Genomic DNA, 15,183 nt, shown 5'->3' on the forward strand with positions numbered 1-15,183 from the left:
TAAGCCAATTTCTCTGCCTGGCTCCTCCCCTTCATTTTCATTCCCTGTCCCCCAAATTATTCCCCCTTCTGCCAGGTCTCTCAACGGCAAACACCCATGCCCCCTACCATACCAGCTCTGGCCCTTTAAGGAAAAAAAACAAAAACAAGAAAACCCCCAGGATTCACCACTCCTGCAGCAGCCTCCCGACCTACAGGAATGATGAGTCCAGGGTTTTTTTCTCATTTTTTTTTCTTAAAGGGCCCGAGCCCCAGTGGGCAGGGCAGCCATGGTGGAGGACTAGGGGAGCAGGGGAGAGTTCAGAGGGCTCATGCAGAGCCCCCCCATGCAGCGTAGGGCAGTGGGGGGCAGCGGGGATCACCCCCCCCACCCAGCAGCACCCGCTGAGGTGGGGCTTTTTTTCCCCAAAGTGCCGGGAGCTGGGGCAGGTAGGACAGCCATTACTGGGGCTGGGAGAGTGGGTGGGGGATAGGCCTGCCTGATTTGGACATTCAGCAGCAATCAGATTTGGCCAGATTGTTTTGGGACAGTGATCTGAATCACCCAATTTAATCACTGTCCCCCGAATTGGCTGAATCTGAAGTGAATACTAGCCACTTCACACAGGCCTAATTCTAATGTCACTTCCAAATTAGCAATAGTCATTCTGAAAAATTATAATGCTTCACTCATTAGGCACCTCTGTACTTTGAGGAAGAATTCAATTTGCCCTAAAATGCCAATAGAAACAATTATGGACAGACACTTTGTACCTGCTGTCCAAGACACTTTGTACCTGCTGCCCAAAAGGCATGTGTGAAAAAGACAATTTGCTGAAGTAAAATTACATGAAGAATTTTAAGAAAAATAGAATTACTTAAATTCAAGTTTATTTCTTCACCCTAATATTGGCAATTTATCAGATTGATCACTGTATATTGCATGAGGAAGAACAACCAACAACTTGATAGTAACCTCTGGTACTTATATACTTCCCTGGGATAGGCAAACTTTCTTCCTTCTTCAGAAGGCAGAGTTCCTTTTGTTTCTCTGTGCTAAGTCTGTGTTTTAAATGAAAGAGAGAGGCTTCATTTTAATGGTTTATCATTTTCAAGTCTGTGAAATATCTAGGGTAGAACAGGCTCTGTAAAACTGGAAAGAACAAGTAAATCTGCTTCTTCCAGTAGGAAAATGAAGTATGAAAGAAAATGTAAGGTTTGCAGTTAAAAAATTTCTTCATTTCAGATCTTCAATATCCCAATTTTAGACAGATGAAACAGTAGCGCTTATATTTTGAGAGATGATAATTTCTTAATATAACCAGCAGCGAAACCCAAGACAGAACATATCAAACAGATAAAGTAGTAGCAATGGCCAAAGCAGTTATTAGTTTCATACTGAGCCATTCATGTCCACTGTCAGACCTATTTAGAGGTCCACTGATATCCCATCCTTCTACAATGTCTTTGATCTCTCACTTAGTTTTTGCAATGATAGCAGAAAGATGACAACTACGCTACCAATATTGTCCTCAGGTCTGTGCAGGACATGCCCATACAAATGCCTCACTGAATTTATCCTTTTTGAGAGGTTTAAATGGAATCCGGGGAATGCAAAGGACATTGATAGCAGCCATTTTAAGATTTACAGTTACTCTTCCAATAGTGGCAAATACTGATGGTGGCTACTTGCAGTGCAGAGTCCTTGTGTACGCAATCCTTTTTTCTAGAAGGATTCTTCTGTTTAACATTAATGCAGCTCCACTGCACTAAAAGTAGTTGCAATTCTAAAGGAGACAAGGTTCTGGTGGCCACCAATATTTTTACAGAGTTTTTATGCAACTGTATTCAGAGGAGGTCCTCTCATCTATGTAACAATGTTAACGAGATCAGAATAGTAAACTAGCTTTCACAAACATTTGCATGCTGCTGTCAAGATTTCCACAGAACAACACCATGGCTTTATAACACTCAAAGAACCTTTACAGCTTTTACATACGATCCACAACAAAAGATTATTTCCCTTATTTTTAAAGTTGCATAAGTCAGTCATTCTTTAACCAGAAACACTACACAGGCTTGCGTGTTTGGTGAGGAAAGGAGACGATTAATAACTACCCTTTTTTAAAACAGTAGTAGAGTTGTAGGTAGGCAGGATATAATTACCTACAATGGGGGAACTGGCCCTGACATGAGGGGTTACCATGCCTACTCTTGTGAAAAAAATTACCACAGTAGCTGGCCCTGATGACCTAGATATCCACTATTTATTAATCCTAATGTCACAATCAATTTCAAAGCTGTGTAGAATTATTTGACAAGGGCTAGTTTTGAAGAGTTCATTTACTCCAATTCAGATGCTGAAACATTAATTTCCCTGTCAGCCCTTGGCAGATGAACAAAACAACTCTGCTGTTACTCCCCCTATGACTGGATGTATGTGTTGGCTGCTGCTCCTCAGTTGCATACAACAGCCATAAACCTAGTAAGACAGGAGGACCTGGAGCAACTGAAAAATTTGGGGAAATCCAGTTTGACAGACACACAGAGATGACCACTTCACCACCATGTACAATCTGGAAATAGAATCCATTACCCTAATCCAAACTATTTGCACAAGGCTGGGAAAATGAAACTTAGATGTGCAGGCAGACTTGCAACTTCAGAGCATGGTTCAAAATACAAGTCAACAGGCTTGAGCGCCTATACACGTGTAGCAAGGCTGCTTGGACACGCTGCAATTACAGCGTGTCAGAGCAGACTTGATTTGAGTCTGTTGGAGCATAGCAATTGTCACGCTCCTGCAGTCTCCAGTGTCCACATGTTGAAAAATGGCGGCCGCGGCGCTTTAACCAAAACTTGTTCAATGAGCTTCAGTTAAGCCTCCCTCCACTCCCCCCCCCACTTTTCAGCATGGGGAACTTGATACATGTGATGTTCTGGGCGCTTTAATCTAATTAAAGCACCCCCCAACTCCCAGAGCACCTGTATAAACTCCCCTTGTACCCGATTCACTGATATCATTACCTGTTTCTTCTGAGGGCTTAGTCACAAGACACAGGGCATGCAATCCTGACTGGCATAAAGAGATGGCACGTTTTTCTCTATTTTTAGAAGTATCTTTCATTCGTCATTTGCTGTGTTAATTTCATTGCACAAACAGCAACAGAAACTGACTTTACAAGAAAAAACAGACAAGCTCACTAGGCTAAATGGTAGCAAATACATTAAGTAAAAGGATGTCTCTGTGACCTACCAATTGTATTCATTTTAGATGCTGCGTGTAACACAGTAGGGAAAAATAAGTTCAGTAACGCATGACTAAGTTGGTCACATCTCTTTAATGAGTTTTGTCTTTATAGAAAGCAATTAACCCATTTTCTAAGGAAGTTAAAGTTCACCAGCAGCTCTGAAGAAATCAGAAGTCTCAACTGGCCTGGAAGGCGGGAGAGCTTTTTAAGTAAAATTAACCAGAGGAAACTTAACTAGGCTGCTTAAAAGAAACACATTAAGAAAGAAACCTACTAACCAAAATCCTATTCTAGGTCTTATTCAAGAGACTACTTGCCTGAACTTTGAGGAACCTCAAATGCCTCCCTTTTCTAGTTAATTTCTAAGAAAAATTTCCTGGCAGGGCCACTCCTGGCTTAATATCTTTCCTGGAATAAATGCCAGGAAGTTCTTCAAGCTATCCAATAAGACACAGAGGCGAAGCCACCTGAGAACAGAGCAGGGTTAAAAAAATTCCCCAGGCACGTCCAGACAAGTGTGCATGAGGTATGCGGCAGCACAGACTTGTCTGAGGCACCACACATGCAGGCCTCCCTGCACTTCAAAATGGCAGCAGGGATGATTTAACCAAACCTCATCAAACGAGCTTCAGTTAAAGCAGCCCTGCTGCCATTTTGGGTGCAGGAATGCTGATAGACAAGACATGAAGGTTGGATGGAGTGTGCTAATTAGCACACAACAAACTCAATTAATTAATTGAGACTGCTCCAAAGCACTATAATTACACCGTATTGCAGCAGCTTCTCCGCACATCTACAGGCATCCTTGGTGGCCCCCTACATGAAACCTGATACAGCATCTTATTTTTTTGGCAACATAGTATTGAAAGACTAAGCTTTTCAAAATGCAAAAATGAGGAACAATCCTAAAGAACAGTTCCAATATTGGATGCCTTTGGCATCTCTAAACCTATAATGGTGGCTGTTAGGGAGTGTACTAAATAGGAGATAGATGAATGCTCTCCCTGTATCTATAGCACCACCCCTGACACTGTCGGAGATAGAATACTGGGATAGACAGACGACTCAGTCTGACCCAGTATGGCACTTCTTATGTTCTAATTTCAAGCCAAGCTGTTCTGTGCAATTACTTTGTTGTAACTGAATTATCCAAGTGTTTCACAACCTTTAAAGCAGCGCAAAATATTTTGAAAACTACTGCACAATATTTCTAGGAAGCATACAGCCCTCCCGATTTCATCAAAAGGACATTAGTAGCTGATTGCAGAATATTGCTGCATTAGGTCAGAAGTAAAAAACAACGCTTTCCTCATGTATTTAATGTATCTTGAACTTTGTATTCAGAACAGTTAGCTCCTATATTATCAAAGTAAAAATACAGGCAGTCCTCGACTTACAACATTTTGAGTTACGTTTCAGACTTACAATGTTTATATATTGACACCCTGTGTCAACTTTACAAAGCCAGTTTCGACTTACAATGCTTGATCCGATGCAATCCCATGCCAGTGAACAAGTTCACTGTGTCACTTATCTTCCTGGGGAACATCTGTCCAAACTTCCTTGGACACTTTCTTTAAGAAAGCAGACAAGACTCCAGAAAAACCCGCAGCCAAGGCTCCTGAGAAGACTCCAGCCAAGAACCCTTCAAAAAGTCCAACCAAGAGCCCTTCAAAAAGTCCAGCAAAGTCACGTCAAAGAAGTCCTTCTAAATTAATATGATTGCTATTTACAATATAAATATGTTAATGTAGCTATATTACTCATCTATAATTGATCGAGTACAAAATTTTGGGGTATTTTTGGTGAAAATCGGGTATCGGCCCTTGGTTCAGGAACCAATCCCCCATTTATAACACTGTTTCTTATGAAAAAATTAGTTCTGAATTACATTTCAACTTAAGACGCAGTTTTCAGGAACCAATTGTGTCGTAAGTCCGAGGACTGCCTGTAATTCAGAAACCATGGATTTTGCTAGTTGAAGCTTCCTTTATATAAATGTTACTGATTTGCCAGTAACAACCCTGAGAAAATTAAAAAGATGGGATGTTCACAATGACTCTACTCTGATTAATTAAAGTGATACTCAAGTCCACTATATTAGGAATGATGGCAAGAAGCTACATATTCATGCAAGAAAGACTAGTACAGTTGTATAATCCCCAGCTGTTAGTTAAGGTCCCCATCTGAAATGGAACAGCTGATGGACACTATTCCTACTTCTCAAACCTTTTTCTGTCCATCTTTTTTTCTGCTTCTAACACTATCTTTTTCCCTGTGTATTTTTTTTAGTTCTCTAATTTTTTTTTTATTATTTCTAATGCCTTCCTTTGGGATTTTGTCCTTTCCCGCTTTCCAAGATATGTGAGAAGGCATCCCCTGATGGATATGGAATCAAGCAGCCTGCTTTCAGTTACAAGGAGTATCATGAGAAAAATGGTAACACCAGCTTTCTGTAGTCCTCCCTGCCTGCTTACAAACCGGACTGTATTAGAGGCTAATATAGGAACGAAGATGGGAGGCCACTGAGCAAATCCACAGCAGTGAGGGAGCCGCGTAAGTGCTCAGCCAGATTTTCCTGACTTCTACAATTCTCCAGTGGCACATGCGCCAAATCCCCAAACAAATCTGGTGTCCCATTCCCATCCCTACCCTGAAAGCTTATAAAACACTGCTCCATTGCTTATGAAACACATACTTCATCTAGAGCATCTACAAGTACCATAAAGACTCGTAGAATTCATTCTAGCAAGTTTAGAAAACAGTCTCTTATCTAATCCAATTCTAAAAACGACTTAGAAAAAATGCAAGGCTCATACTTTACAAGACCCAGTACAGAATAGCAAAAACAATGATGTAAGGTGTTTTGTATTTTCCTCTCTTCGTGACTAAGCAGGACTTCTACTGTACTTTTATTTAAACCTGTAAATCTAACCAGGTACCTAAAAATATTAGCAGGGAGGAGGATGGGACTCTAGCTACTAGAGACAAGAGAAGGACTATTTATTTACTATAGCAAACTGAACATGACAGAATGCATCCCTGGAAATATCATATGTAGACTATTCTTGCAATGTCAAGCCCTAAAACACTTTTCTAATGGCTTTGCATGTCCTTAAGATCTTTATGAAAGAACCTGTACCTAAAACAAAGAAATGCTCATTTCAATTAATCAAAACTTTGTTTGCAGACTGCTATGTTATGGAGCTTTATGACTGAATATACTTTCCAACTCTCTCTCAATTCCAATAACATTATCACCTCTAGTAGTGTTGGGGCAATGTAGCTATGATGGACTAGGAAATATACAAAAGGTAAGGAGTTTTTTGGGTGGTATCTTTTATTAGACCAATAGCATGGTTGGGATAGGGTTAGACAATATTTTGAATGCAATGCCTTCTTCCAGTTCTAGCCAGTTTTCAGGAGAACCACCAAAAGAATTTCTGATGTTGAGTCATAAATTCAGTAAAGTCATAAAAATATCTGAAAACGCAGCCATTTGTGCATTTAAGCGTGCAAGACATTTAAGTTGAGCAAGAGCCTTGCACTTCTTTGTTTCCTAAATTCAAAGATTGAGTTTAGAATCACTGACCTTCTTCAACCAAGTTATCTTGTTTAAAGGATAAAGCACAGAGATAGTTAATAAAATACAGAATCTGATTAAGTTAAGCCTCCTGCTTATGAAAGCATGCATCTCTGATTTAATTAGTTTGCAAGGTGCAAATCTACCCTGCCTTCTAACTGACTTCAGGCAAACATGGGTAACAACTACTATTTAACACACAGCCCTTTAATCTTCAACATAACTGAGACAGATATTACTTCAACTTCATAGATGCCAAAGCTGAGACAGAGATGTTAGGAGACTTAAACCTGAATAGCAGGATTAGAATTAAGCAGCAGGGCTATGAACTCCTATTCCAGGTTTAGTTTATCAGACACACTGCTTCTTCATTTTTCATATTTAATACCTATTAAATGTTCAGCTGATGTTCGGTGCTATCAAAGCAGTTTAAAAATTGGTGCCATTCAGTTAATGCAGCTGTTTCCCTTCAGCACATGCTGTAATCTTAAAAGTGCACAGCTTCTACAAGCTTGAGACGTGACATGGGTTTAGGTCTAAAGAGAAATTAATGAAAGCCAAACAACCTCAAATGACTTTAAATGTTTGGCTTTACACCTGGTTAAACTGTTACTTGAAGAGTTAGAATTTCTCCCTACCTTCTCTGCATCCTACCCCAGCTTCTCCTGTGAAAAGCCCTGCATAGTTTCAACCCTGCTTTACCTTTCCTCCCTAATCTGGATACTTTAGACCAGTGATTCTCAACTCGGGTATAATAAGATCTTTTTAAGGGTGACAGAGGGTACTATGCAATATTAGCACCGTTACATGTGCAGATACTTACACAATTGACAAGATAAACCCAGTGATTTCACACAGGATCCATAGTGACAAAAACATTCTGACTTGTTTTGGTCTCTGCAAGCTCTTTCCAACAAAATTGGTCTGTAGTTTTTCTACAGTCAAAACATGAGTGAAAGATAAGAGCTGGTATTTTCTGAGGGGCGCCTGCAGTCTAAAAAGGTCAAGAACGACTGCTTTAGGCAGTCACTGTTGCTGTGCCACTTCCTCCACCATGGCTTTGAAATTTCTTGCGGTACACTTTAGGTATCACACAATCTCAACCTCACAAATGCTACATAAACACTCATTCTTCAGTGAGTTCCAGCACCAACCACAAGCTGGCCCTCACTGCAGAAAGTATCCTTGGATTATGTTAAATTCAGAAGTCCACAGAAGTCCTAAAAAGATACCAGCTAAGTAGTATATCATATGATCCTTCAGTATTAATCTTGTTCATTCAAACTACTCTTTACCTATTCTTTATCATTTCCTTTGCAATGCTGTGTCTGATTTTAATAGCAAGTCCCACGAGATAGGGATATGTAGTATTTGTTTTTCAGTGAAGAACCACAAGCCAATACCATATAAAAAGTTAACGTAAAGCACAGAATATTTCACTTAACTCCCACATGTATTGTATGGAGACCACATCCATTCCTTTAGCATGTTGTGTGGATACATGCTATGAAGCCACATCTACTTTACTGCACACACATCCAGTAGTTCCCGAATGGTGGTCTCTATTGTAACACCACTTCTTTTCCACATGCCATTTCAAATACAGGGTTTACTGCTTTGAACTCCTGAGTCTAGTACTAATGAGAATTCTCTAAGGAGAAGGATCAATCTAGCATGTACATAAAAAGGTACTACACATCATGCACCCTCGTTTCTAAATATTTTAGGTTACGTGAAAAGAGAGTAAAACAACTAAAAGAATCTGGAGCATGGGTAAATGGGTCATTGCTAGACCACTTCATTAACAAGCACTAGATTAATGGAAATATATAACATATGGCCAGTTAACAAGTCTTAAGATTCATGTACAGTACTTAGTAAACACAATCAAGACATTCCAAAAATAAACTAGCACCAATTTAGTCCCAACCTTTTTTTGGCACACAAGTCCTCTCTTCTCCCCTCCGGCCTCCTGACCACACATAAAATATGATGGACTTTATAAACTGCAGTAACAGAACTGGTATTTTTGTGTCTTTACTTAAGGCAATTTAATTTTAAAATGAATGGCAATCTGAAATGTTACACATGTAAGCAGTCAACGCAGAAGTATAAAAGAAATAAAATTTGATGGGGCTGGCTCATGCTATCCAGATTTTCTTACTTTTATTCCTTCAGTGGTTTCTATTCCATCCTTCCTCACAGGTATCACTTGAAAGTTTGTTCTTAAATTCCTCCTCTTTTTTCTTTCTACACCTTAGCCCAGAATCACCCCATTAATTTACAGAACTTCTGTGATTCAAAAATCTTGCTCTTCCTCAGACCCATTTTCTGCTGTTCTGTCTCTCACCTGCATCTTTCCAGCTCAAACCAAATCTGGTAAAAAATACCATATTTACCCGAATCCAAGATGACTCTGAATGTCACGTACCTCCAACAATAATTAGACTCTATCCATGGAAAATTTATAAATTTGTTATAATTTTCCATGGATAGAATCCAGTTACCGGAGGGTCATCTTAAATTCATACCCCCTACCGCTGCATAGAAGAAGCGGTGGCATGGGGGCATGTACAAGAGGATTCAAGGTGCCTGACCCCTGCCCCCCACAAACACCTTGCCTCCTGCCACCTATCCACCCAACCTGCCCTCCATGCCTGCACCCCAACTACAACCTCAATCTCTCCTCCCAATCCCATTGTCACTTACCTTCTGGCTCTGTCCCATGGCATGGAGCACATGGTTGCTCTGGCTCCAGCCCAGCCAGCCACACAGAAGTTCTTGCAGCAGCAGCAGCTCCAGCCAGGCCTTAGAGCCAAAGGCAGGGTCAGAGCAGCCACTGCCACCTTGTACTCAAATCTTAAATGAGGGGCTCCCCATCCCATGATACATGGGGGTGGGGACTTTGTCTTGGATACAACTAATTATGGTACTTGTTTTTCTTCCTACACCACCTTTTTCTATCTGTTAATATAAAATAAAGGAGAAACCTACACTAAATGAATGTACAGACTGCAAAATCAACCATTAAAAGTCAAGAAATACTAGTATTAGAATTACCCAAGTAGTAGCAGATAAGTGACAACTTATTTTCTTAAATGGGAAAGATCCTCAGGGGCTTTTCCAATATGTACCCTTTATTTCTCCCAAAGACCCTGTATTGTAGTGATGTTCTTAAGCTCAGAAGGGCTAGATGATGTTCTTCCCAGTGAGAATGGGAGAAGAACAAGGAGATAGGGTCAGTTTCACGCACTACACAAAAGGGTCTAAACCTAGGGGCAGAATTTCTCCCGGCACAGCTGCAAGCTGCAAAGATGGACTACTGAGCCCAGAGTGAATCTAAATGTATTTAGAACTGGTGTGCTGGACTGAGGGTAGGCAACCCCCCAGCACAGGTGCCAGAATGTGGCACACAAAAGCGTTTTGCTTGGCATGTGCACCTCAGGGTGGGCAGCAGGGAAGTGGCCAGGGCTGCACTGCCACAACAAGGATCAGGCCCCTTGCAGTTCCCCTACCATCTACCTCAGCACACCAACAACTTACAAGTCAAGGTTGTGGGTGTTATGAGCACTCTGCCCAAAAACATTGCCAACCCCTGCGCTAGACTATCAGTCTGGGGGATGGAAGTCTTTCATTTTTCCAGCTTACTGGCAGCAACAGATTTTGAAACACTGCCTTCCTGACATGCAGTACTTCCGTAAAAGCTTGAATTGAAATTTAAGACAGCTACAGGCTACCTACTACTATCTCCCCTCCAATACCTTTTACTAAGGTAGAAGGAATTTGAGTCCTGATCTCTTTTTCCCAGTTCAGGAGGCAGCCCATGCAGAGCACTGTGGCATGCTAGAGGGCACCACAACCTGACACAGGAATTTCTCTGCATAGGAGTAGTTTACACAGACTGGTGGAGAGTTTTTGTCTCAGTTCAACAGAGTCCTCAGTCCATCAACCAATGAAGAGAGAGCATGATCCTTCACTTGAGGTTACAGGAAGCCAAGGACAGGATTTGAAAACAACGTGTCATCTGACAACATACTCTGTATTTACATGTTCCTATGATAGTGACCTAGAGCACCCAGCATGCAGCAATGCAGCATGTTCAATTATTAAAAACACCTGAAATTTGGATTTATTTTAAACCATAAAATTTAAGTATAAATTAGATGCATGGTTTTTATCTTTTTTCAAAAAGTCTTTTTTTTTCACTTGTCTCTTGGGGTTTGCATGAATCCCAGGAAGTAGGCTTTACCAGTAGGCCTGACCATGACAGCAGGAGGCATCTACCTGGACATTGCTCAGCCTCAGACTCATTGCTCAGTTCTCCAGTGTTTTCTTCCAGTCCTGTGTAAACTTCCACTGCTCAGTTCCTCTTCCTCATTCCTTTCATTACAGAATTACTGAAACTATACTTGATGCCTCCTAATTCCTGCAACCTGTAGAGAGGTCTGGGGGCTGCCCTTCCTCCTATCCTTTAATTCAGTGGTTCTCAACTGGATATCCTCAAGGCACCCCTCCTTGATGCCAGCTCTTAGCTTTCATTCCTTTTCCAATTATGGAAAATGGAGGAATTCTTCTGTTGCAAAGAATTTAAAACACTACAATAAGTCAGAATATTTTTGACGCTATGGATTCCTATTTGAAATCTCTGAGTTTATTTTATGACTCATGAGCAGGTGTTTTCACACCCAACAGTGCTAATACTGCACTGCAGCTTTAAAAGGATCTCACAGCATCCCAAGCTATTGCTGCACCCTGACTGAAAATAACTGCTAAAGACAAATTATTGGACTTTAGAAGAGGGGGAAGAGAAAGTCTTTAGCCTAGGGGTGTTCTGCTCGAGGCCCTCAAACGTTTAAATTACGAGACTCTTAAGGCAAATGGTGTTAAGAAGAAAACCCAATAGTTCCTGATAGACAGAAATGAGCTATGCCCTGCAATTTCCAAACTGAGGAGTATGAAATATTCCTGCTGACAGGGAGAAGGTTCAAGGGATTTCCTCCCACTGTTTCCCTACAGCTCCAGGAGCTGCTTCAAAATGAGCCTGAAGTGCTCAGGGCACTTCATTGTGGTGCTACCCATGAGTGACAGAAAAACAAAGGAGAGGCCACAGTACTTCCTTTCCTAGATTATATAAGGGTAGGTGTAACAGTGAAAACTGAAAAAAACAGTTTGTATGTGAGCTTTCCAGACAGTATGGCAATGCAATGCAGGTACATTAAGTTACTGAAAGTGTTCACTGACACCAAAATATGAATGCCTATAGGGAACCCTATCACTGCAGAAGCTAAAACAGTAAAAGAAGAGGGAAATTTCCTTTACCCTAAACAACAGAGAATGGACCTTAAGGTGTATAAGCACATCCCAGTGCATCTGCCAAGTTTCATCAAGCCTTTTAAATTGGGAACTGTAGGTAATGTTGCTGCCATCAGTCATATTACCACAGAAAATTGCATATATGACTTCTGGCTTCTTAGAAAAAGGAACAGGCAAAGGATATCTGGTAGGGATCTGATAGGGAATCTGTTGCAAATACAGTTCAGAACTAATGCTCCAAACAAGCACCCAGACAAAGAGAAGTTAAAGCAGAGGTATTTTAAGGTTCATGGCAACCCTCGATCCTCTTGATCATGGTGTATAACAGGTCTAGTCAGGTTCTATGATGAACGCGCTTGTAGGTGATAAGTCCAATTCGAAAGTAACACAGTTTGTTACAAGTTTCAGAGACCCATATATTGTCTGAGTTGAAGTCCAAAGATACTTATTTGGTAAATCATCAACAAGAGGCTTTTCTGATGACATGCATTTTATGAATGTGAATGTGAATGAAGAGAGGAAGGTCACTTGACACGCAAACAAGCAAGGAAAGGCACTTTCAAACAGAAGCTGCACAGCAGAAGTTGTAAAAATGACAGGAAAACAGTAGTTTTCAAGTTAGTTAGGGACAGAAGGATTAAGAGCAGAAATATAGGCTGGGCCACATAGCGAAGTGTTTTGAATGTGAGATGTTTGAAGCATACGTGGAAAGCAAGAAGAGGTCAGTAGAAGGATGTGAAGGAGCGACAAGAGCTTGGGAAAAGGTGGAAGGTTCAGATTTTCCCAAGCTGAGTTTCAATTGGGAGTTACAAAATGAAATGTCATAACTGATAAAGAGGGGGATCTGAACAGACAGAGACCAAGGGTGCAGATATCTGAGATTTAAAACCATAGTGATCTCAGAGACGAAGATATGCAAAAGAAATACAAACCTGTCTGTGGCCAGTCATGCATTAAGTGCATTTTAATGTTAATTAAATATTTAGAGAATCAACTGCATTTATCATACACCAAAGCAGAATTTTCTGAAAACCTTAAGAAAACAATGGAACGAATTGTAACTGTCAAGTAGCTCTCCTATGTAAAAAAGTGAAAGCAGCAGCTTTCAGACTATAGGGAGCTGCTTAACAGACAAGTGTGCAAAGCTGCAGTGTGAGAAATATCATATTAAAAGTTTAGGGACATTTGGGGTTCCTAGGAGAAGTAGTAAGGGAGAAAAAGCACACATTTTGGTAAGACGGGAAGTATGCAAGATATGTACACTTGGAAAACAGGCTTATATACTCGCCCCATTTCTTCTATCACTGAGTATAAGTACATGTGTGGCAAGATACATTATAGGAGACAGGGAACAGGTATAGATGCATGTGTTATGAAGGTAGAATTACTGAGGTGGAATGGAGCAGCATAATTTTGGAATGATTCCTGGAAGATCAAGAAATTTTCATGTATAGCAGGAGGGAATAGACTGGGAGATGGTGGAGCAGCACACGGTCAGGGAGCTGTTTGTTAGGGCCGAATAGAGAGATCAGGTATACAGTAGAGATGGGTGATACACGGCAAACAAGAGAAGGCAAGGTGGGGTGCGGATGAAGGATAGAGGTGGGAAGCAGGCCAGTAAAAGAGGAGAGGAATATACACTGGCAGACAAAATGCAGCATCTGCCAATGGGAAATATGTGGGGGAAAGCATGGATTAAAGTGGTTATTCTGGATATTAGGGTGTGCACACAAGGAGCCAAAGCTGATGAAGAATGCTTAGAGGACACAGCCGCAGATATGCCAGATGCAAGAAGTCTTCTGAGTTGTAATTTTAAATGATCAGAGGACACAGCAGCCTATATGAGAGAGGCAAGACGTCTTCTAGGTTGTATCTTTTTATTGCTCCAACTGCCCGGTCGGGGTCAAGCCGACGAACTTCCCAACACAAGCCAGGCCCGGAAACCTCGTCCGCCTTCACTCCGAGCCCTGCCCGTGACAGGGATTCCCCGGCTTCCCTACAACCCCTGCGCTATCACTGCCGCAACACCGCTGTCTGAGACAGAGCGGACCCTCCAGTGGTGCCGCGCTACGAGGGCCACGGGGTGAAGGGGAAGGGGCGGCAGCACCCCCGGCCACTGCACACGGCCCCACGCATGCGCACGCGGCGGGGGGGTCACAGTTCCGCAGGAGCCCGGAGCCGCAGGAGTAGGGGGGGGGGGCACCTCGCGCACCAACTGCCGGGGCGCCCTGGCCACCTGCGCGCTGAGGGCTCCGGCCTGGCCGCACTCACCCTTCGCTGGCGGTCTCGCCGTCAGACATGTCGCGCGCGTGGCGGCCGCCGGCAGCGGATGACTGGGACGCAGCCGGGAGCACAGCAAGTGACAGCGCGAACGCCGCGGTCCCGGCCATCACTGGGCCCTCCCTCCTTTCCCGCGAGCTGCCCCCGCCGCCTGACGTCAGTCCTCGGAGCCGCCCACCGCCACCATCACCAAGTGGCTGGGCAGGGTTGGCTAGAGAGGCCTCAGGCGGGCCCGCTGGTGCGTTTCCACCCCAGCCCTAAGTGCCGGGCGGAGAGGTGGCAAGTTAGGCGGCCCGTAGCGCCTGAGTCCCGCTGCAAGGACACAGGCAGACAGGAGTCTCTGGGTAGATGTGGGCTCTTCTATTACACCGACTCAGTAGTTGGAAAAATTGTTCTTTGCAAGGGCCCAAAAGCTTGCAAAGAACAAGTTTTCCAACTATTGAGTTACTCTAATAAAAGAGACCACATCTACCCAAACAACCTTGTCTGTGCACTCTATCAGGCTACCTGGAGCCAGTGAGTCTCACCACGTTGACGCTGGAGGAGCCCCTTGGAAAGTGCTGGCTCTTCATGTTCTCTCTTTCGGTGCTTTTTGCCTCCAGAAAATATAATAGAGGGGGGGGTTTTGTTACAAGAGTCACAGCTAGGCATCGCCCTTGGAAATCTCTGGGTTTATTTTGGGAATCATGTTTGCAACTCCTCATGGGGCTAAGGTGGCAAGGCACCCTTGAAAGGGTCTTGAGGCAATCCCAGGGTACTGTAGCACAATAGGGTGCCA

The 15,183-nt window shown here is 42.5% G+C and overlaps 1 protein-coding gene across 1 annotated transcript in view; it reads right to left on the reverse strand.

Annotated features, from left to right (window-relative positions):
* ABHD5 (abhydrolase domain containing 5) overlaps positions 1 to 14,556 on the reverse strand; it is a 43,810-nt gene extending 29,254 nt beyond the window's left edge. The window contains exon 1 of the mRNA XM_019508814.1: positions 14,397 to 14,556. Within this exon, the coding sequence (XP_019364359.1) occupies positions 14,397 to 14,515 (119 nt within the window). The 5' untranslated portion in view covers positions 14,516 to 14,556. The remainder of the gene's footprint in view (positions 1 to 14,396) is intronic.
* Between the last annotated feature and the right edge of the window lie 627 nt (positions 14,557 to 15,183).

This window comes from Gavialis gangeticus, unplaced genomic scaffold (genome assembly GCF_001723915.1).
Source record: "Gavialis gangeticus isolate Ggan-Ray unplaced genomic scaffold, GavGan_comp1, whole genome shotgun sequence".
NCBI lineage: Eukaryota > Metazoa > Chordata > Crocodylia > Gavialidae > Gavialis > Gavialis gangeticus.